Source organism: Falco cherrug, chromosome 6 (assembly GCF_023634085.1).
Source record: "Falco cherrug isolate bFalChe1 chromosome 6, bFalChe1.pri, whole genome shotgun sequence".
Lineage (NCBI taxonomy): Eukaryota > Metazoa > Chordata > Aves > Falconiformes > Falconidae > Falco > Falco cherrug.
In genome coordinates, this window is record NC_073702.1 from 46,306,100 (window position 1) to 46,328,562 (window position 22,463).

Here is a 22,463-nt window from a genome sequence, read left to right on the forward strand (position 1 = left end):
GGGAGCAATCAACACTGAGCAAACAGGAGTGAAAACTCAGTAGAACTGAATTCACTTCAAATTGCACAAGGAGGCAATTCTCATATCAGAGGCACAAATCTGACTGTATTTACTAGGATCATGAAACCTACAAGTGTGCAGTTGTGTTTCACCTGTTACCAAGACTTGTCCAGCAAAAGAACAGCTGTGTATTTGTCTTCCATTTTTTCAGCTCAGCTACACAAGAATGCATCTGTTGCATTCTTCCCTGTAAACTCTTTTCATTTCTCCAGAAAGTACTGGAGAGGAAGGAGTTTGATTTTGTGCAGTGAAGTTAGCAAGATCTATCTCTGACCTCCGCACTCAGGAACTGAAAGGGTCTTGCATGGTCTGCTGGGCTTTTTTTTTTTTTTTTTAACTGTAGACAGTAAAAAGTCCACAAGTCTGCAGGAGAGGGAATGTCACCATGAAGGCTGAGGTTCAACGACAATGACTGGGCAGTCAGATTAGCTGTAAAAAAAGACAGCCAAGATATTTTTGGTACTGTTTCTCATCACTAAACAAGAGATTTAGATCCTGATCACTGAAAAAAAGGGACAATGGGAAGGAGGTCTGAGACTTGTGTCCAGGAAGCAAATGTTTTTATACTATGGTAACCCACCTCACCATAATGAAGTCTAGCAGTGTTTAACAACAAAACCTGGCTGTTAAATTCAGAAATGTGAATGTCAATTATAAAACTTCAACCAGTGCTTCTCATTATGTTTTTGAATTAATTGTTGAACCAAAAAGTATTAACTGGTATTAAGACACTGTTTAAAATTTGCATTTCTTTTCCATAGCAAATACTTTACAGCACTTTACAGAATTGCCTAAATTGTTCTCTTTCTTCAGAATTATTTTCCTCTCTTGTCCTGATATGCTCCTTGCAAATACGAAGCTAAGCAAAAGATTTTCACCTGTGACCAGCCACATGACATGTGTGTGTGCTTTACACACGGGAATAAATGCCATTTGAGTTATTAGACAAGCCACCACATTGTAGTAGACACAACAGAGTTATGTAACAAGCTCTTAAGCATTGACTGAAGTGACAGCTTGTCAGTTTTGAAGCATGCACTTAACTTTTAAGTCACAGGGGATATCATGTGGACATATAACAATATTTGCACAAAGATGAATTTGAGGTATATGGATCTAAAATGGGGACACTGAACAAAAAGAGTTCTGAGGGCTGGTTTCAGAGAGTTACAGAATGAAGAGGAAGGATAAAGCCAAAGCAAAAGCTAAAACATACAGCATGCATTTGAAGAGGTGCTTGGTGAAGCGAGATTTATGAATGCTCTGGGGCACCTACTGACTAAACATATTTAAAAGTTGCAGAAATAAAAAAGGTGCTAACTTTGGTGAACAAAGCAAGTGAGAGTGGATTGATTCATTAGTATTTTCAGTTGCCACCTTCCACTTTATTTTCATCCTAGAAACTTGCTACTGAAGGCTGCTACAAAATCATCAACTCCTCTATATTAATACAGTGTCTCTGCTGAGTGACTTGTGTATGGGAAGGAAGAACACCAGCTGGCTTCTGTAATGTGATCAGTAGATATTACATTTCGACTATTATAAATCACCTCAAATTTCTTCAGTTCTTCCTTAGCAACCGTGTAAAGCACACCAGAGGAGCTTGGGAAAGCAGCTGTCTTCTCAGAGGTTTTTAGCCAGTCTTCAAACCTAGAGTAGTCATCCAAAAACTTTTGCCATAGCCGCCACGTCTCTTCAATTCTGCAATAGATAATGGAAAATTACGGAATGCTCAGACTGAAGGCCAGCTGATCTACACAACTTTAACTAATCGTCTACAACAGCAATGTAGCGCTGCATCAGACAATAACCAGTTTTTAATCTAACTCAGACAGCCAGGCTGATAAACAGACCACAGGGAAGGCTGGCTCATTCCAGACTGAGCTAGAATAAGATGATGGCATTTTTTTTTTTTAATGCATCTAATTTTGGCATCGGTATAAAAAGAAAGTTTTAAGTATGCAATACGAGCTCTAAAAATCTGAGCACATGCCAAATCACTTCTGAAATACAGACACAGGGTAGGTACCTAAGCCAGTATTTTAGAGATTAGAAATTCCATGCTACCTTCAACTGCAGAGCTTTTTCTTACAGAATGCTTAAGAAGTTGCAGGATGTATTTTAAAGTTCTCAGTCATTATTCTGCATTGCAAAGGGATATGAAATTTTTTTTGCATTCACCAACAAGTGGTAAAATGCTATCTCTCAATATACACTGTAAACATTTCTATTTAAAAAAATTAAAAGTTATTCCAACACTTAAAAACACCCCTTGACTTCAGTTGAATATGTAAAAATAGTGTCTGACTCTTGACCCTGAAATCAAATTGGCTTGATACTGAGACTGTAAAATCCCAAGAACTTCAGCATCACTTGACTCCAAATAACAAGCTCTTTTTTTGGACAGGTTGTATTAAAGCAGAATTTTGTCTGTTTTTACATACAGAATACATCTTTCCCAAATCTTAGATATGCAAGTCTGAAAAGGACCTGATCCATGCAAAATTTATGCTTTGCCAATGATGTTTAACCTTAAGTTTGACAACTGGAAAGTTGCTTTTTAACATGAATAACTGTTTCTAGTACAATAAAGATTTTAAATACTGATACCTCAGTTAACTTACAAATCTGCATAAAGTGTGCATTGCAAGAAAGTAAAATAGAGTTCAATGCACTATTCCACATTAACTTAAAATAGTTCTGAATTCATTTGCTGGACACAATGGTATGAAGAGCTGTACATTTTCAAGACAAACTGTGTCAAAAATAGAACTTATAAGCTGTATTTATATATATACACTATACAAGAATTACCATAGCAATATTATAAAATCAGTCAAAGATAGCAGTCTGTGGATATAAGGCGGCACAACTTAACAGCAACATTTTTTTTGCACAAAATAAAGAAAACCTTTACTAAATACATTAAGAATATCCCACAAAACCAAAGATCATATAAAGTTCAATTCAGCATTTTGAAGTCATAAACTTCACCTAGAGTTCTTGATGTGACTATGTAAACATCAGAGAAATTAGATTCATAACTTAAAAAGATACAGGCAAGATCTTCACAAATAGAGGAGTTCAAAAAGTTTAACATGTATTACTACTGGTTACATAGCACTGGCACAATCTAGCCTACATCACTATGACTATCAAACCCACCCGTGCTATCCTAGCTGTAAATAGAAAACAATGAATCATCTGGATACCGTGGACATGCAGGGTATAGATGGTCTAAGCATGAGCAGTAAACCAGACCACACCCAAGATGTTTGGGTGCTGTAGCCCACGCTTGCTCAGCAGAGCTAAGGTGGGCAGATGAGGAAATTCCATATGAGCGTCAAGTCCTACAATTCTTTCAAATAAACAAAATCGGACATAAGACAAACTGCAGAGGAACATCAGGTGCATGAAAACTAACACCTGGAATAACATTCCACCATTCAGTAACTAGTTTCCCCAAGTTTCAGTAGTTCTGTGGTAAACTTAAGTGTTACAACTCCCCCTTTTAGGTCATGTTTTCTAAATCTCTTGGATTCACTGCTGTCATCTAAGCTTTCTCTATTTTCTCATAATTTCTCTGGACCATGGGAAACAAGACATCATTCCATCAAAGGCCTTGTGAGCAAAATTTGGTAACTGGTATCTGTACCTTGTATAAAGGTGCATACAAATGCAATCTGGAATTTCTTTTTTTCCCCCACACAGTAACAGCTATTGTTTTTCATTCAGTGGTTGACCTTTTCCTGACCCCTACACCCTTTTCTTCAGTACTGCAACCCTATAACATATATCCCATCCTGTATTTGTGCCCGTGGAAGGAAATAATAACCTGTAGGCCCTTCAGACTTACTTAAGTCGCCTTTCCATTGACATTGCACAAATGTTCCTCCACCTTCTGTCCAGATTGCGTGTAGCCTGCTGGATAGAGTCACACTCTGCTTCTGTGGCACAAGCATCACAGTCATGAAGAAGCACTTCACACAGATTGAGAACAGATGCCACTCCAGTGCTGTGTTTCTCTATGTCCCTCTGAAGTTCCTGCAAGTGAAGAAGTTAATTCTTAAGAGAAATTGCAAAACATGCATAACTACAAATGCCTTTCTTGGCTACTTATTAAAAAATAGATTTAATAATCTTGTGAATGGGAGAAACACATTTAATGAATACCTATTAAGAGACTGCATCTGCGCAAGTGGTATTGCAAAGTTATTAATGAAGCCAGGAGACCCTGGAAGCATGCACAGCTCCCTAGGGACTACAAACACCAAACCATAACCTGGGACAAACTGCCAGAGCACTGCATTCTCAGCTGAGCATCTTCCACACACATTTAATCAACATCACCAATGAACGGTGGAATTATTCCAAGCCCTTTCCCGTTATCACACTGTAAAGCAGCAGTTAGTAAGAGAAGTGTGACAAGAAAATACGTTCTTATCTACTGTAAAGGTTCGGTGGAGGTACCCTTTGTTAACCTACTCTTCCTCAGGTGAGCTAGCTGCAAAGTGGCATGCTTGACATGGAGATTGGCAGCAGCATGTGTTGAACAGTGCATCTCTAGGAGGAGATTTTTCTTCCTTGAACTTTCCAATTCTATAGCATTTTCATTGGAAATGGAAAAGGAAAATTCAGGACAACTAAAGAAAATGCACTTACACTGTCTTAGCACTTATATGTGATCAGTGTTATCTCTCCTGTTGGTTTCTTGGTTGCAATGGCTTTTCTACACTGTTGATAATGTTTCATCTTGAAGCAACGTTTCAGCTCGTTTTGAACTACAGGTTCAAATTAAGACAAGCCATAAAAGTAATTAGCTATTGCTGTTGGATCAGCGCAAGGAAAAGAAACCCTGCTTGACTTCTGCCTATGTTTGCAATGAATCATCATAATGTTAGATGGAAAAATCAGGATGGACAATAACAAAGCCAAGACAACAACAATTCCAATAGTGACAAAGAAGTACTAACGTGACTACATCAAAAAGTGATACGTTGCATCTAGAATACTATGTTCACTTCTGATTCAGATGAAGAAAAGAACTGTTAAGACTAGAGTTAGAGATGTGGAAGTTTACTTAGGAGAACAAGAACTTGGCAGCTTGAGGACTGCTCTTTATAATTTTGCTAGTGAAGTAAACTATAACATGCCAAGGGAAATATAGTGTCAACATATTGTCTCTACATACATTTAAGGACTAACTAGAGGAACTTTTCTTAAAACTAGCAGTATGATGTTCTGAAAATGCATTCCAGCAGGAAATGAGATCTGAATGTAGAATCTAAAAACCTCAGCAAATTTCAAATGGAGCAAGGTCAACTTGTAACAACCAGCTGATTTGATTGTTTGTGATAACTGGGGTTGCACTCAATGAAGTAATTTATTTCCTTTTCTCATCTATGAAACAGAAAGCTATTTTGTGAACTTCTACATGAGACCACCAAGCTGAAAAATGAGACCATCAAGTGGAAAATCACAATGTTTTCTTTCTCAGTGCTGGCCCTTTCACTTTCATTTGCCTGGAAAACACTCTTTTATTGTGGTGTCCACGTGTTTACTCTTCTTTCTACCCATCCTGAAATGTTATATAAGGATGGATACTGTAAATAGATACTCTATTGAACACAAACTCCAGAAAGCCATGAGACTTGAGGTTAAGTAAGTTCAGGTAACACAATCTCCTTCCTGCTGTTTTGGAGTACAGCAGTAGTGAGAACTCCCAGTTCATGGACCTGAGGATTCCTAAGGATTAAACTTTTTTATTTACCTACAGAACCTTTCTACAAGAAAGGCCTTACATTGTTTTTTCTCCATAGCCTTATATTTCTTCCCCAGATTTTAAAATGATCTGTGTTTATTAGAAAGCATTTAGCCTTTGAGTTAGTTCACAAAGGAACATGACTTTTATGCACAACTGTCACCCACATACAGATTTTTTTTCCCAAAAGCAAACACATTTTTTTCCGCATTTCAAGTAGTAGCAGATTGAGAAAGTAAACAAATAAGTAATCCTTGAAATGCAGTTAGCAACCCTAGGAAAAGTCTGCAGTGAAGTTACCCTATCTTCCCCAGGATATCCAGCTTCCATTGTATCTTTAATTTCACTACAGAGACCAGAAATCTGCAAAACTGACTGTTGGCTGAAGTGGTAGATAACAGAGTTACAGACATGGAATTTGGCCTTGATCTTTCACAGTATAATATTTTTAATATAATTTTGGATATGAACACCGGGTAGCAGTATCAGCAGGGAATATAATGACCTCAGTGGAAGATCAAACATGGAAAAGAACGTAAGATCACTAACGGAATAAGAAAGAGGGATGAAATACTTGAGAAGATGGCCAATGTACTGGCCTTCTGAGATGCGGTGGATAGTGATGTAGCCTGCAACTAATAAAAAATACTGTTTGCCATACACCGAAGATGGGTGGTGGGTTTTTTTGTTTTTTGTTTTTTGTTTTTTTATTATTATAATAATCATGGCTTGCAGTGTTATCTAATCAAATCATCATCAAATTTCCAAACATGGCATCCTATCATGATAATTAACTTGTTTCTCTCTTTTGGAGTTCAAATTAAACCACTCGCACTTCTACAGAGTATCACTGCACACTGTGACTGCATGAGGATCACCACAAGGAAACAGCAGAAGGCAGAGATACACCAGTCTCTGTGCCCAGAACAAGTCCCCTAAGAAGTGGTTGTAAAACTGTAGGATGACTGCATAGGAATGCTAGTAAAAAATCTCAAGTATCTGCTTTGTTGACAGCAATGTTTAGCCCTGCCCAGCACTTTATTGTCTCAGAAACACCACTCATTAATAACACTTGTGTGTTACTTCTTAGAAGTAACATTGGTTTTAGTGCCAAAACCTGGTTGACTTAACATTTTTCTGCCCATTCCAGTGTTGACTATTTTGTTCTAGCATTCATAAAGGCTATGTGTCCTACAAACCAACCAATTTCAACTTCACATGTATAGCTCATGCATCTTTGCGTGCAAAGTGATTTCCAAACAAGCTGCAAAATAAAACTGAGTTAGAGAGGTTGCTAAACAATAGTAATCTCGAAGCATGTGCAAAATTTGCAAGGTCTAATAGGTGTCAGTTTTGCCTCTGGGTAGAGACAATTCAAACAAACAAAAACCACAAACCCCAAAGGAAAAACAATTGCAATTATTCGTTCAGGTTACATCTCTTGATGCCTTACCTTTCTCGGAAAGGTCAATCAGCTCCTGGTGGATTCGGTGTCAAAGCCAGCAGAAGGCTCTATAAGTGACACAGTAAGTACCACTTGCCTTGATATTTAAACACTTCTTTGCCTCATGCCCTCTCAGCACTGAGCCTGGGTATGGGCAGCCCAAGGACACTCTACTTTGGTTCTCCCCATGTCATCGTGCACCTGCTAAGTGTTTGTATTTTACCTGCTGTTCATTTAGCTTCCTTTGTATCTCCTCGGAGTCACAAGTTTCATAGACAATAGGTTTGGACAGCTCTGACTCAATGTGGACAAGCCACGATCTCAGGCTACTCATGTTTTTATCCAGTTGCTGCACTGCAACGAGGGTCTCCTTCAACTTCTTTACCCTGTAAAGAAAATCAAAGAGCAGCATAACTACACCCGGAAGGAGAATTTCCACAGCATGCATTTCAGGAAGTTTTTAGAGAAATGTAACTTTGACGGCAAGTTCTGTTGTGTAGTTTTCTTTTATTATGTAACGGAAGCATATTATGTGTGCAAATAGTCTTGGATTCATAGGTTCCAGTTAAGAAAAAATAAGAGCCTACTGATGTCATGCAGCATTTTCAAAGCTTCTGTACCTTTACTGGTTGAGTTAAATATTTGTTAAGAAAGGTAAACTTCTGTTTTTTTAATGAACTCACACACACCAAAACCCCAAAACATTCTAAGTAACTTAGTTGTGCATTTGACCAACAGATGACAAAAGTTCTTCTTAGGCTACAAATTACTTAGCCATTTAACCAGTACTGGTGGTGGAGTGCACTGAGTGAACAGGTCTTTTTCACCCCAGTGATTTCTAAACATTGCCATAGAATGGTTTGGCTTGGAAGGGACCTTTAAAGGTCATCTAGTCTAACTCCCCCTGCAATAAGCAGGGACATCTTCAGCTAGATGAGACTGCTCAGAGTCCCATCCAAGCTGACCTTGAACGTTTCTAGGGATGGGGAATCTACACCTCTCTGGGCAACCTGTTCCAGTGTGAAGACTTGTCCTTGAATAAGTAAGTTTTAGAGGGAGAAATCCAGCTAAGAACTAGTGAGAAATCCTGAATCCCAAGGGCTGCTTTAAATTGTTCTTGGTCTTAATGGACTAGTTCAGATTTAAAAAGATGAAACTGGCCAGGAAAAATTAAATAGTGGATTTATTTTAATTAAGAGAACATCAAGCTTAGACAGTGAGAAAAATTTGACTAAACCTTCTTCCTCTCTTTGGTATTTTTTCCTTCAGCCTGTTTCAACTGCAGAAATGTCTGAGTAATTCTAATTCCCTCCTTCCTATTCCCATGTTACATAACGTACATTAGTGGATTCTGAAATTGTTTCTAAGCTTGCTTTTTTTTCTTCCATTTAAGTAGTACTACAAACAATTTTGAGTAACATTCCATTTTATGCTTCTATTGCTCTTTCACTTCAGTGTTTCAATATCAGAAACCTTGGAAGAGATTAGTGCACCTGGGAATAGACTGTCTAGATCAGGTTGAAAAATACAAGATTGCCAGATTCATCAAACAAACAAAATGCCACCTGACTACCCTGTAATTCAAACAGGGCAATTCACATTTTTTCCATAGTACTAACCAGCAAATTTATCAAGTGTTTCCATATTTAAAGCAGTGGTTGCAGCTGACCATTAAGAGTCTAATATGGGTGTCCTTCTCTTACCAAAGAGAAATGCAGAGATCTTAACATCATCAATTAAAAAAACTTAAAAGTTAAATCTTTCAATTTTTTCACTCTTTCTAGCCCTCTTTTTAGATCACAGATGGTGAAACTATGGCTCTTTAGCACCAAACATGCTTAAGAACAGCTTGAACACATCTTGCTTGCCAGAATCTCATGACCAACAGCTGCAGGGTTGTGATCTGAAAAAAAAAAATCTTGGTAATTGGAAAAAATCTGGGTAATCTTAAAATCTGGATATGAAGGGACCGAAATCAACACAATCATGCTGAAAGACTGCCCCAGTTATCCTAAAACACAGTTATGGGTTTAGCCTTGGAGAGACACCAGGAGAACAATCAATGCCTGGGGGCACCATCTCCTTGTCACCTATGGTTGTACAGGCAGTGCTTTGTGGGTTTGGACCAACTGAACATTGCTCACAGGGTGAGCAAAAATGTTGGTTATCACTCTTCTGGAATTCACATACAGCTTTCCAGTCTCTGATATTAATTAAAGAGGAGTGAAATCCTGCCCATTTTCTGCTTAGATTTCGAAGGCTGGATGCCGCTGATCCTTTGCAGGCATGCTGGAGCAGGAAAAGGAACAATGAGTCATGTCATCACTGTGTAGAAGCAATGTTACTCTATCATTTGCAAGCCCAAGTCGCAGACCAGGTTATTCTTGTTTGTAATTGTATAGTACCCTAACCCCTGTGGCGGATTTTATTGCATTTTGCCCGTAACACCTGATAAAGGCCCCGTCATTTAGAAAGTGCCCTCTTTGCCTCAGGCAGACTGCATGGGAATACGTCCCTGCCACGAGTGAAAAACAACCCTGGCCCAATTAGTGCTATTTTCAGTCACATAACCTAAGCTACCAAAGGAAGAAGAACTGTGACACAGTAAAAGAACACTCCAACCAAAACCTACTGCTAAACCTGCCCTCCCACCAAACCATTGCAATTCCCTGCACCTAAATACCAAAAGTTAAAAAAAGCACCACTCCCCACCCCCCCAAGAAAAAGGACAACTCCCTTCCTGCCCCCCACTGCATTTACTAAGACTGTTCTTTTCTGGTACAGAGTCTAACATAACAGGTTCCTTGCCCATGGTACAAATAGATGCAAATAAAAAAGTGCTTCTTGGAGTATGCTGGGCTTACTTTTTTGGCTGAACTGCAATACAGTGTTATGCCTCCAGCTACTGTGAAAACATATCTGCAAACAAATAATAGATGTAATCCATCAAGTCTAAGAGTTTTCCTCTGAATTTTAGCAGGCAAGATGCCCATGGTCTTCATCTCACTGAATATTATGCCTGTGTACAAACAATTACATAATGTGTGTGCAACAAAATTATGTCTCTCTTAAAAATACAGCACGTCAAATCCTGTATTTCCATGAAATTGGTGGGGCCTGAAAGCTAATGAAACTAAAAGCCCTGCTCAGAGACAAAGGACAAATTATAAACCATTCAATTATGTTGGATCCCTAGCCAACCGCAATTTTGCCCTTTTGAAGTTCCATTTACAAGATTTCATTTAAACAGTTAATTATTCCAATAATCATCTCGTGCTTTTGTTACAGCTTTAAGCATGTTACTGCAAGAGACTCGAGGTAACTCCCCTCCTTCATAATCAAGAGTCCACATGGAAATCAAAGGCTTGGACCCATAACATGGTTGCTTTACAGGTTGTTTTTTATATAACACACATGCACCAGTGTTCCTACATTTTAGAAATACTTAAGACTCTCAGAAGGGAAAATACTGCAGAATTCAATTGTTTGTTTTTATTGTTTACTGACAAAAACTTATCTGAAAATTTGAATGGGCTCATGATGCTTATGTTTCCCTTTTCCAATTACTGTGCTTTGGTTATGCCGAGAAAGTAATAACTTTAAAATATCTATTTTACATTAAGAAAAGGCAGTGGGAGAAAAACTCAGAGCTGAAATTAAGCCCAAGTATCTTTAATTTATCTAGTCCCAAATTATATAGCCTTAGATTCCACTTCAACCTAAAGAGGAACAATTCTGTAAATGCATAACTATGCATCATATAGAGCTCATAGCTATTGCATTAGTAATTTAGACAGCTGGTTACTAATATTAAACTTTAAAAAAACACATGAAAAAAGTCAGTAAGAGTGCATTAGCTATGTCTGTACAAAGCCAGTAGAAAGCAGACACTTTTTTTTTTTAAAATATCTACTTGGAACTGGAGACAAAGTTTCAACAAACAGTCTATGAAATAGTGAAAAATATTACACTGTTAAAACCAGTGTTTTTAAAAAAACAGTTTAAAATAATCTTTTTATGAATAAAAAAGATCTATTGGTCAAAGCACAGTACTATTGTGTAGCTGGACACTAGTACTGTCAGTTATATTTGCTCTTCAGACCACAGTTTCTCCTTTCAAAGAGCAAATTTCTAGAACTCTGGACAAAACAAAACTTCTAGAAAAGATAACATGAATAGGGATAAAGAGAAGATGAATCAAAAATCTAGGATGATGTAGGCTGAGTTCAAGTATTACATGCAGTAACAAAACAGTCATTAATAGGTACAGTACAGACCGGCTTCAATAAGTTTGAAACACTTTAGAGCTTCTCTCCTTCTCTGCCTTTTGCTTGTAGCCATGCCCCTTTGATGACACAAACAGTGAGCAGACAAATACAAAGTCTGCTTTTTCTCATGTGTGTACATGCTCTTGTATTTAAAAACAGCAGTAAAACCAGTATACAGCTTCTTCCAGACAGCAAAGAGTTTTACTAGTTCTAAGTCTGCATCAGTAGCAAAAAATTATTCTGGGATCCAAAAGTACTAGCTGTAAAACAAATTATGCTCTTACCACTGTAAATATTTTTAAACTGAGCAGAAAACACTAATTTCTAGCTAAGGCAGTGATTTCTACATATCAATATTTCAATTAGTTTCTCATCAAGACAAGACTTCAGAAAGAACTGTATCAATCAAAAGCAAACAAAAATAGCTGCCTGCCTTGTGATATCACAATTACAGTCTGGGAGATCTGAATCCACACTGCCGTCCTCTGCCATCCTCACAGCACGCAAGTCCTCTGCCACCACCATGAAATTTTCCAGCATTAAAAAGAAGAACTTCCACTCCAAAAGCCTGCAAACACTGTGCTTTGGGCGGGGGGAGGAAAGGGGAAACACTTCTCTTTGCTGGTGAGTACTGTACAGAAAATGTTGCATGCCAAACAAATGTTAGCAGCCGTTGCTTGATAACATGAGACTGAATGGTGACAAGTGGTCATGCTTCTAAATAAAACTTGCATTCATCAACATGTGCCAGACTTGATCTCCAGGAATGTGGACCGTGAGTGCTAGGGGAAGGGATGAAAACACACAACAAAGCCTTCTTTGCAAAGCCTGAGCAGTTGCAGTATTAGCACTGCTTCCTGGCTGTACACATCTATAACATTTTTTGCACTGCGTTGACGTATCAGAAAAATTCATCGGAAAGGAATAAAATGTTCTAGAAGGCCAGAAACAGATGAGACTGATGCAGAGACACAGCTACCTTTCTGTAGCTGCCTCTTCTCCAGTTAGAGACCTCCTCAGAATGGAGAGGCAATTAAAAAAACATAGGTCAGGAAACAGAATGTAAGAAAGAGCCTTTTACAGGTGAATGGAGAAGTTCCACTGCAGAGCATGAAATCAATAGGTAAAGATTCAGACTGGACACATATTACCATAATATATTACTAAAGCATTTTCACAGAGCACTTTCTGTTCATTCATAGTTGTAGGAAACAAACCATTAAGAAAAATGCCCTAGGCAAGGGATGACTGTAGCTTTGCAGAAAAATACGCTGGCTCTGATCATTTATTAATGCTGTCAGGGATCCAGAATATGAAAAGATGTATTTCATTCTCAACCTCAGAAAAATTAATCTGCATTTACTTGCTGAGTGCAGCCAAAATCGTATTATATGATATATTCCAGACTCCAAAGTACCATAGCAGGAACACACCACAATATGTAACAACATATTCTGAAGAGCCTCTGGAGCCTTCTAAAAATTGTCTTGGGGGATGCAAACCTTTTGTCCAGTGGGAATTAGACAGCAATACAAGTACTTTGTACAGACATTAATCAACAACTTGGGCTTTAACTGCTGTCAGCCTGAACTACAGCTGAGTTAGCAAAATAACCACAACCTAGAATCAAATCTCTCCACCATTTACTTCCCAACTTCAGCAATGCAACATTCAAACTTTGCAGAGGTTTTTTTTCACTTCAGTAAGCACTAGGATGGAAAGGGTTATATGTTTTACTGCATACAATAGTGCTGAGCAAGTTAGCTGAGAAGGCCAAGTTGAAAAATAAATCTGGAAATAAAAGTAAATAAAGATTTTATATAAATTAGTTTAGAACTAGGACTTGACACTCTGCTTCATGATAACAGAATGAGAAAGTTTAAGTGTATAATATTGCAGTTTATATCTCCCCACTCCAAGAATGATACAGGATCCTGACCCTATAGAGGACTCTAACTTCTAATACTGAATAGACGATACAGATCTTTTAAAGATGTGTTTTGCAGTTTCTGAATACAATCACTTTTCACTAGAAACTTCCTGAAGGTATTATTTGAACACTTGTCCAAGTAGGTGTTTCAAAAGACAAACACAAAAATACGGCAAATATATTTCATGTTCAATTACTGGTGATGTATCACATCCTCTGAAACCAGCAGGCTCCTTAACCATAACACACCACTTCCTGACTTAATTGTGCTGTAAGAAACATACAGTGTTTGTTACTTTAAAATGAACTACTATAAAAGGAGCTGGAGCCACCAGAATGCTTCTGCTTACATAAAATTTACTGCTCCCATGCTTACAGATTTCAGAGCAGGAATGCAGTAAAACCATATTAAAAAAGAACAGATGAAAAAAGACAATGGAACTAAACAAACCCTTTTGCAGCTAACAGGACTAAAGTATTACTAATTCGTACGTCCTTACATCACAGAAGCATAAAATATAAAGTGTATGTACATTTTATGAAGTGCAAACTTGTGACAAAATCATTGTTGTTAACAGCAGCCTGTAGCACATCTCAATAGAAAGTATTGAAAACAAATAAACTGGTTTCTTCATGTATCAAACAAAAATCCTCTATTTCTTTAAGTTATGAAAAATGCTGTTATGTTTTTCACCTTGAGTAATAAGAATCTTTAAGCCCACTGTGCATGTCTACCTGCAGTTACTCTTCTCCATCCATGAAAAAATCATCAGGCAGAAAAACTAAGACTCAGTTTTGGAACTGCTCTTCTCAAAATCCAGAACTACAAATGCACTGTTTCAATTCCTCTGCCAAGAATATTTAGAAAAACTGCATTTGTGCCCAGTTTTAAGCACTCATCTGAAATAAGATGCTACTGGAGGAAGGCTCACTAAATCTGACTGAAACCGATCCTGTGTCTTTCTAGCAGAAAATGTTTTGAATTGACTCTTCTTGAAGAAATGTCAGGTAATGTAAAGTGAAACAGGAAGGTGAATGTCACAGAAACGTGTTGATGGTTAAGAATAAGCTCGTTTCACAGTCAATGACGAAAAGGCAGACAATAAAAAGATTTTAAGTTCATGAAATTCCAGCATATTAATCTGTTCCACATAGCATGTAGACATAAACCAACTGTTTTACCTGGCTGCAATAAGATCTAGAAGATGTTGCCACCTGTCATTGATCTTGCCAAGTTTGTACTCTATCTCTGACGCCTTACTCTCATGGCTGGCTTTAGCAAGTCGCTCTCCCATTTGCTGGAGCTGGATTTTGTTCTTCTGGGCTACAGCAATTTCCTCTTGATAATCCTGGACAGTAAAGAGCAATCAGAACTCAAGGTACTTATTCTGAGTACACTCTGCTCTACACTCTAAAGAAACCTTAAAACAATACATGTGAATGTTATTTTTTTAGTAATTGGTACCGTGGAGAAACAACCTCTTAAATATTAGATGTATAACCATGAAAAACTTCATCAGGATGAAAAAAAAAACCCCAAAACCCAAAACACAACACCTTCCATAAATATATCTGCTATGCTTAAACTCATTACAGGCAATTCTGATTGGACATTTAGTAAACCATTCAGACACCTTTTGACTTTGCATTTACTTAATTTTCTGGTACCCTTGGGAGGTCCTACCTCAAGAAAGACAGCAAAATGCTGATAGTGAGAGAGCACAAACACACAGTCCTACTGGAACTTATAAACATCACTGTAAGGTAAAAACTCCATTTCAGCTAATTCAGTATCCTCTTTGCAACACAACACAAGCAAGCAGTTAAAGAAGAGCATGTAAGTGTACATGCACTGTGTACCTTTTTCAGTTTCTCAATCATTTCTTCTATGAGGATGTCACCATTTTGAGAAACCTTACTTTCCATTTGTGTCAGCCACTCACAGAGCTCCTTGTTCTTCTCACTGAAGACAGCCCACTCATTCAGTCTCTCACTAACTTGTTGTCGACGTAAGGAAACCTTAAAGCATTTGCAGAGTATAAATAAAAACAAACTAGTAAATGTATTTAAGAGATGATTGAAAAACTGCTTCAGTGTGAATTCCTCTGGCCCTGTAAAAGTGTTCCAGCCACTTACTTGCCATTAAAATAAGCTGGAGTTGTACTGCAAAAGTTTTGTGTGACTTTCTGTGAGTTTAGAGATATGTGTTAATCTCAGGTTTCCTGTTAGCTACATCCTACACACAGAGAGAGGCATCCAAGTGTTACACTTAGTAGCCTGTCAGTATCTTGTTCTATAACATCTGTAACCCAAAGGTTTCATTAGAAGATAAAAATAAAATTCCTTGCTATTTTTGTTCACATATGAAATGCTGTTAAGTACATTAATACTTTATTTTTAGTTGAAGAGATTAAAGAAAAAAGGATTATATAAATGCTTGACCAAAGCAAAACCAAAAGATATATACATAACATATGGTGAACTCCAAAACACTCTGTAATTTCTGCATAAGCATGATTTGTAAGTACAAAGCTAAATCAAAGATACACTATATTTTTCATAAGCAATTCTCTACCTGAGTCCCAATACACTCATTTCATAAGACAGTTATTTCTCCTAAACAGGCAGGATACCTAGAGGAATTTCAAAGGACTGAGGTGTGTCCTGACAGGAAAGAATAGGCATAAAACATCCAACTGGCAAATGCTATTGTTAATACATGAGGAAGGAGAACATTGCTATGTTGAAGAAATTGCTATAGCAGTGGTATATAGCATCACAGACTATGAATAGTAATGGACAGACAAAGATGGACATTGAAATCAAAATAGCAGCAGAGGGTGTGCAGCAGTCACCTCTCCAGTTTCAGACATTTGTACAGCTACTTACTTCCTCCCCATTGTAACCTGCATTGTTTCTGACTTTGTATCAGCATTTCAGCTGCGAAGATGAAGACTGCATCTGCTCTTTCATAAACAAGAGCGATGTGTTCTTTAACTACCATATTAGGCTTAAGAGGGGCATACGCATGATCTTACATTTCCTTTTTGCAGTTCTAAACTTGATGGCAGCTTTCCGGAAATAAGCAACGGTTGAACAAAGTGTTGCACTAGGTTACATCCTGAAATATTCAGTACACACAAAACTAAGATAAACTCCTTTACTTGGCTCCCTCCTTTACCATAAACATACATGCAGTGACTACACCATGGTTTAGATGTATCTACGTTGGCTCACTGAAATGCAACTAACCCAACAAGTTCTGTGATGTTAATTGTGAAGCATTTTTCTGACTCTGGGGTGTTTTTGAAGCCTTCACAGGTACCTTATATGAGGTAACTATTTCATAAGTTAGCCCTGGTATATCTGGACTGCAGTCTCTACTGAACCACATAAATAACATCAGGGTTATTTGAAAAGCTGGGTGCAAGAGACTCTACTACCTGGATTTCTAAGTGCAAAATGGAGGCATGAAATACTAATAGCATGACATACCTGAAAAATGAAATGATACTCAGCTCATTTCACCCTCAGACTAATAGGAATGCAGACACATCTGAAGGGGCAGAAGCTATCAGCAGAACTGAAGGTACAACAGACTAATGCTGAGCAGGGAGGGGACAGCCTTTCTGTGCACAGCTCCTCCACTGAAGCACAGGTAACTGTATTACTTCTGTGTTTTCCCCAGCCAGCCATGCCGCAGTCCCACAGCAAATAGCGTGACTTTTTGTTGGTTTTTCAAGGCTGCTTATATATGACCTCATGACCATGACAAAGTTTAAGAGATCTAGAAACACTAGCAGTGACTAAAGGAAACATTTGGCATTTGAACGGGTGTTTTCCTTGATTCAGCCAGAGTTCAGTTTTGAATATCATTGTGCCTACATGCATCTTCTCTAAAAGCTGACACCTGCATTCAGTTTTTCTCCCAACAATTTTGTAGCCTGCATACTCATATCTGTGTTCAGTACTATACTTGCCTGGTGGCACAGCTCCTCCCACTGCCTCTGCAGAAGCTCTATGCGCTCACTGAGGATTGAGATATCATCTGCACTGATATGTATAGACAGGGTGTCCTTCAGCAGAGAGAGGTGTACAAGGTCATCTGTCCATCCTTCAACAGCATTCTCTAACTCCTTAAAAGAAGTGCACAAGCAAAAACAACTGGTTTGCTAACAAGTAAAAATGTGAATGTGCTGATGAAGCACAAAGACAAGCATTGTTATGCCACTGAATTAAAGGCGTATCTGAGCAGACCCACCATTTCAAGCAGACTGTTTCAGCCCTGTTTAAAATAAAAAGAAAACACCAAACCCGTATGTACCAATATTTTCAGAGTTATGAGAGAGGTAACTCCCCAACAGTGAATGATACATCAGCCTTGTAGCAAGTAGTCACAAACTAATATCCTACTCAAATCTCTCTAAAGTTCAAAGCTATTTGAGAATTTCAAGTATTGGTTTGGACTTCTATGTATTGAAAATATTGTAAGTTCTAATCCATTTCTGAACTGCAAAGAATAAGGCAAAAAAGTGTTATCTTAGATTCTCCACAGTAACATCGCCTTAAAAATAAGCACTAAACCAACAGTTTAAATACCGAGTTTAAATTTGAAGTTAGAACTTCTATAATAAAAAGCACACCAGTTTTATTTATTTAGTACGTATACAGTACTTTTCAGATCCTGTTCTGATGTCACTTTGATCAGATCTACATTCATCCTGCAGGATTTTCATTGAGATCGCTCAAGTATTATGCTGTCCAAATGTTAACATTGATAGTTTCTCATCACAGGGATAGCTGACTGGTTTGCACAGTCACTAACGTGAAGCCTATCAACGATGGAAGAGGTTACTGCACAAAGGCAGGCAAAGATGTGACAACAACCAACAGAGAATAAGCGCTTTACCTTGCAACGAATCTGCTCTGCATGCAACTCATCATGGTGTTCTGGCAAAGGCTGAGAAAGCTTTTTTTTGAATGATCTTAGCTTCTCCAGGGAGTCTCCTATGCCCTTTTCGGATTTTTCCCAGTCCTGAAGGCAGAATGTTTATTAGACTTCAATTCAGATCTGGATTATACTTATGTCAGTTGATTTGCTTAACTAACCACTAAATAGTGAAAAAAAATTCATAATAATAACAACATGCCTTGAAATCCTCCTCTAATACTCATAGTCCCAGAGCTTAAGTCACACAAATTTTTATGTGTAGGTCTCGGCTAGTAGAAATACACAAGCCAAAGCCTCCAGTTATAACATTGTCTAGATCCAACTCCATCCTTTCAGAAAAGCATCTTCCTGCCAAAATTATTTTGCACTTCCTTTCTTGAATGCCTGTATTAAACATGCCATTGTTCTTTGACAAGAGCTCCATTCAGGTGCATTAATCTCCAGAAAAAAAAAAAGTGGTTAGGGATACTGCAAATTCAGGTCAGACTGAAGTACCTGCAGTGTCTCCTCTAAATTATGATTACAGCAGCTACACCCAGCTTTAGTATATGTATACTTTCCAACATTTTAAATGTGTCCAATGCAATTAAACTGTACCAATAGTCATGTGGCAGTAAGGTTTTACCTGCCTTACCTGCTTGTTAAAGCCTACTAAAAAGGTACTCATAGACAGATCTCTAATAAGCCAGTCAACCCATAAAGAATGCCAGTTGTATGATACCAGAAAATACAAAACATGTTTCTCTTTTTTCTCTTAGTTTTCTGTTTCAAGATATTCTCCTACCACTGCCTCTGTATTTCTCCTTTCCATTTTTTTTCCAATCTATGCCAGTATTTCATGATCATCTTCAGGATGAAGAATTACAAACAACATGTCTTGCAAAAAAATCCTCTCTTTAGTGTCTTCTTTCTTCTCTCCTGAGTAATATGGCCTTACAAGACAACAGTTGGTGACGTTCCTAATACAGCACATACACTTCTAGGATACACACTTGTGCTTCCCATTTGGTCAGAAGACCACTAAAAAGTCATGTATTTAAGATCAAGCTAGCGTAATGTAATGAAGGTTCGGTATCTATGAGATGATTTATGCAAACTGCATGGTAACTGCCCTACTTCTTCACCTTCAAGCGTTAAGTTCCATATTTTCATTGAGACAAAACACCACAGAAACCTTTGGTCTCCCTAGGTAACGGCTTTCATGACTAAAATTTCCTGACATAACTCCTCCACTAGAAGCTGAGGTATGAGGAACAATGCCTGAAAAAGGAAGAAAAATCTACTTATCTCAACTTTTCCAAAATAGTATTTCATTTGCTTGGACCGCTTTGCTTCTTGCTATTTACAAGCAAAACTAAAGTGTTCATAATTCTGTACTTCTATTAGACCTGAAACTATTCTAAAAGCACTTGCCCTATTCTAGTAATTCATGTAAGTCCAATTTTCATTATCCTCCTTAGAATGAGTAAAAGGGAAAAACAAACAGACCAAATTTAAATTTCAGCCTATCACCTTCAATACTCGAAGTGAGGTCAGCACACATTCTGGACATTGCTTACAACAAAATAAAGTTCAAGGCTCTCTTCTCCAAGATCACAGAAGTTTATCTAAACTAGCAAATACTCAAGACACTGGAAGGAAACACAGAATACTACTTTGCCAGACAGATCTTGACACTGGCATGTAGAGAGAATAAGGCAGGCCTAATTTTCAATACAGTATTGTGGCAGGTTGACTGTGGCTGGATGCCAGGTGCCCACCAAAGCTGCTCTGTCACTCCTCCTCCTCAAGTGGATACAGGAGAGAAAATGTAATGAAAGGCTCACGGATCGAGGGGGAGAGATTGTTCACCATTTACTGTCACGGGCAAAACAGACTCAACTTGGGGAAATTAATTTTATTTACTACCAACCAAATCAGAGCAGGATAATAAGAAACAAAACCAAACCCTAAAACATCTTCCATCCACCACCACTACCCACCCCCACCTTCTATTCCTGGGCTTAACTTTACTCCTGCTTTTCTTTTCTCTACCTCCTCCCCACCAGCAGTGCAGGGGGATGGGGAATGGAAGTTGTGGTCAGTTTGTCACACGTTGTCACTGCTGCTCCTTCCCCCTCAGGGGGAGGATTCCTCACACTCTTCCCCTGCTCTAGTGTGGGGTCCATCCCATGTGAGACAGTACTCTAAAACTTCTCCAACATGAGTCCGTCCCACGGGCTGCAGTTCTTCACAAACCGCTCCAGCGTGGGTCCCTTCCATGGAGTGTGGTCCTTCAGCAGCAGACTGCTCCAGTGTGGGTCCCCTGCGGGCTCACAAGACCTGCCAGAAAACCTGCTCCAGTCCGGGCTCCTCTCTCCATGGGTCCACAGGTCCTGCCAGGAGCCTGCTCCCATGGGCTTCCCACAGGGTCCAGCTGTGACCTTCTTCAGGCAACCCCCTGCTTTCGTGTGGTGTCCTCCATGGGCTGCAGGTGGCTATCTGCTCCACCGTGGACCTCCATGGGCTGCAGGGGGACTCACCGTGTCCCCTCACCGTGGTCTTCACCACAGACCACAGGGGAATCTCTGCTCCGGTGCCTGGAGCACCTCCTCACCCTCCTTCTTCACTGATCTTGGTGTCTGCAGAGTTGTTGCTCTCAAATATTCTCACAACTTTCTCTGGCTGCAATTGCTGTTGTGCAGTTTTTATTTCCCCCTTCTTAAATATGTTATCACAGAGGAGCTGCCACCATCACTGATGGACTCAGCCTTGACCAGTGGTGAGTCTGGCTTGGAGCTGGATGGCATGGGCTCCATCGGACATGGGGGAAGCTTCTAGCAGCTTCTCACAGGTGCCACCCTTGTAGCCCCCCACTACCAAAACTTTGCCATGCAAACCCAATACAAGTATGTATAAAAATTAACCAGCATTGTGCAAAATAAAATACATTTTTGCTCTATGTTGAAAATAGGGATGGTAGGAATAGCCTTTATTGGCAGTGTTCTGACAGATATCAAGTAAAATACCAGCCTACTGTGAAGAATTACCACTTCTAGTTTCAGAGGTGGTGAAATGAAATCAAGAGGTCACGGAGTGTATATGCAATTCCTGTATTTGTGCTGATCCCTTGAGAACGTTTTTCTTCAACTGAGTTTAAGTGAGAAATCATGAACTTGCTGAAGTAGTAAAGAAGAAATCACACACTCACCTTCAGTAGTAAAACAAGCTGTTTCTTTTGTTGCTCCAGTTGGGTGCTAGCTATTTTCCAGCGCTCCTGAATTTCGGTAAGCTCTGTCTGCAGGGCTGCCTCTGCTCCACTGTCAGCAGAGAGCAGCAGTTGCTTCCCAGCTTCCACAGTGAGGATGTAACTACCCTGCTGCCTTAGGAGAACTTTCTCTTTAAGCTGAAAATATTAAGTTTTCTGTCAGCTCTGTCTTTTTAATTACAATTAGCAATTCAGTATAATTCATTTTCAAGCCCATACTTCAATGGATTGCATACCTTGGCTTAAGCATGAGCAACTGCCCAAACGCTTTACCCTAACCTTTTCACAATCATTTACTGCAGCAGAACTTTACAAAATTTTTCCAAGGGGAAAAAGACATGGAAGACTTCTTTCTCCCCATCAATATTGGTATCTCTATTACTCTTAAACAGAAATAATACCTCTACAGCCTATTATGCTTTCAAGCTTTATTATTATATCTATCTTCCAGCCAAAAAGCTTGAAGATGCCAAGCTCCTAAATAGATGCTGTTAACCTCACATGAAGATGGGACACTCAAGGTATCCTTTTTTGTTAGCTAGAATACATTCCTCAAACAGGATATCATTGTTTTTTTATGTAGACAGTTTCAGTGTGACATTAGTTACAACGCAAAAACAGAAGAAGGCTGAAGAGAAAGGGCCCAGTAAGTTATCTGTTGTGTGTTGTTTATGAACTCGTAACTGCATTTCCATCACGCACTGCTGCTTCTAAGGCTACGCCAGTTCTAAAAAGGAACTAACAACCAATCTTGCTTTCTGCAAAGCAGACAGACTGAATCTAATACATCTTAAAGAATGTT

The 22,463-nt window shown here is 38.7% G+C and overlaps 1 protein-coding gene across 16 annotated transcripts in view; it reads right to left on the minus strand.

Moving 5' to 3' along the window:
- Window positions 1–22,463, minus strand: part of SYNE1 (spectrin repeat containing nuclear envelope protein 1) — a 316,896-nt gene that overhangs the window by 23,212 nt on the left and 271,221 nt on the right. For 15 of the 16 annotated variants that reach the window (XM_055714587.1, XM_055714586.1, XM_055714589.1 and 12 more), the window contains 8 exons: window positions 21,605–21,799; window positions 18,373–18,498; window positions 17,444–17,599; window positions 15,324–15,482; window positions 14,646–14,812; window positions 7,489–7,651; window positions 3,917–4,104; window positions 1,611–1,761 (listed from right to left, as the gene is read on the minus strand). In XM_055714587.1, the coding sequence (XP_055570562.1) occupies window positions 1,611–1,761; window positions 3,917–4,104; window positions 7,489–7,651; window positions 14,646–14,812; window positions 15,324–15,482; window positions 17,444–17,599; window positions 18,373–18,498; window positions 21,605–21,799 (1,305 nt within the window). Of the gene's footprint in view, window positions 1–1,610; window positions 1,762–3,916; window positions 4,105–7,488; window positions 7,652–14,645; window positions 14,813–15,323; window positions 15,483–16,352; window positions 17,403–17,443; window positions 17,600–18,372; window positions 18,499–21,604; window positions 21,800–22,463 lie in introns of those variants that run through there. The other variant, XM_055714588.1, reaches the window with a different exon arrangement.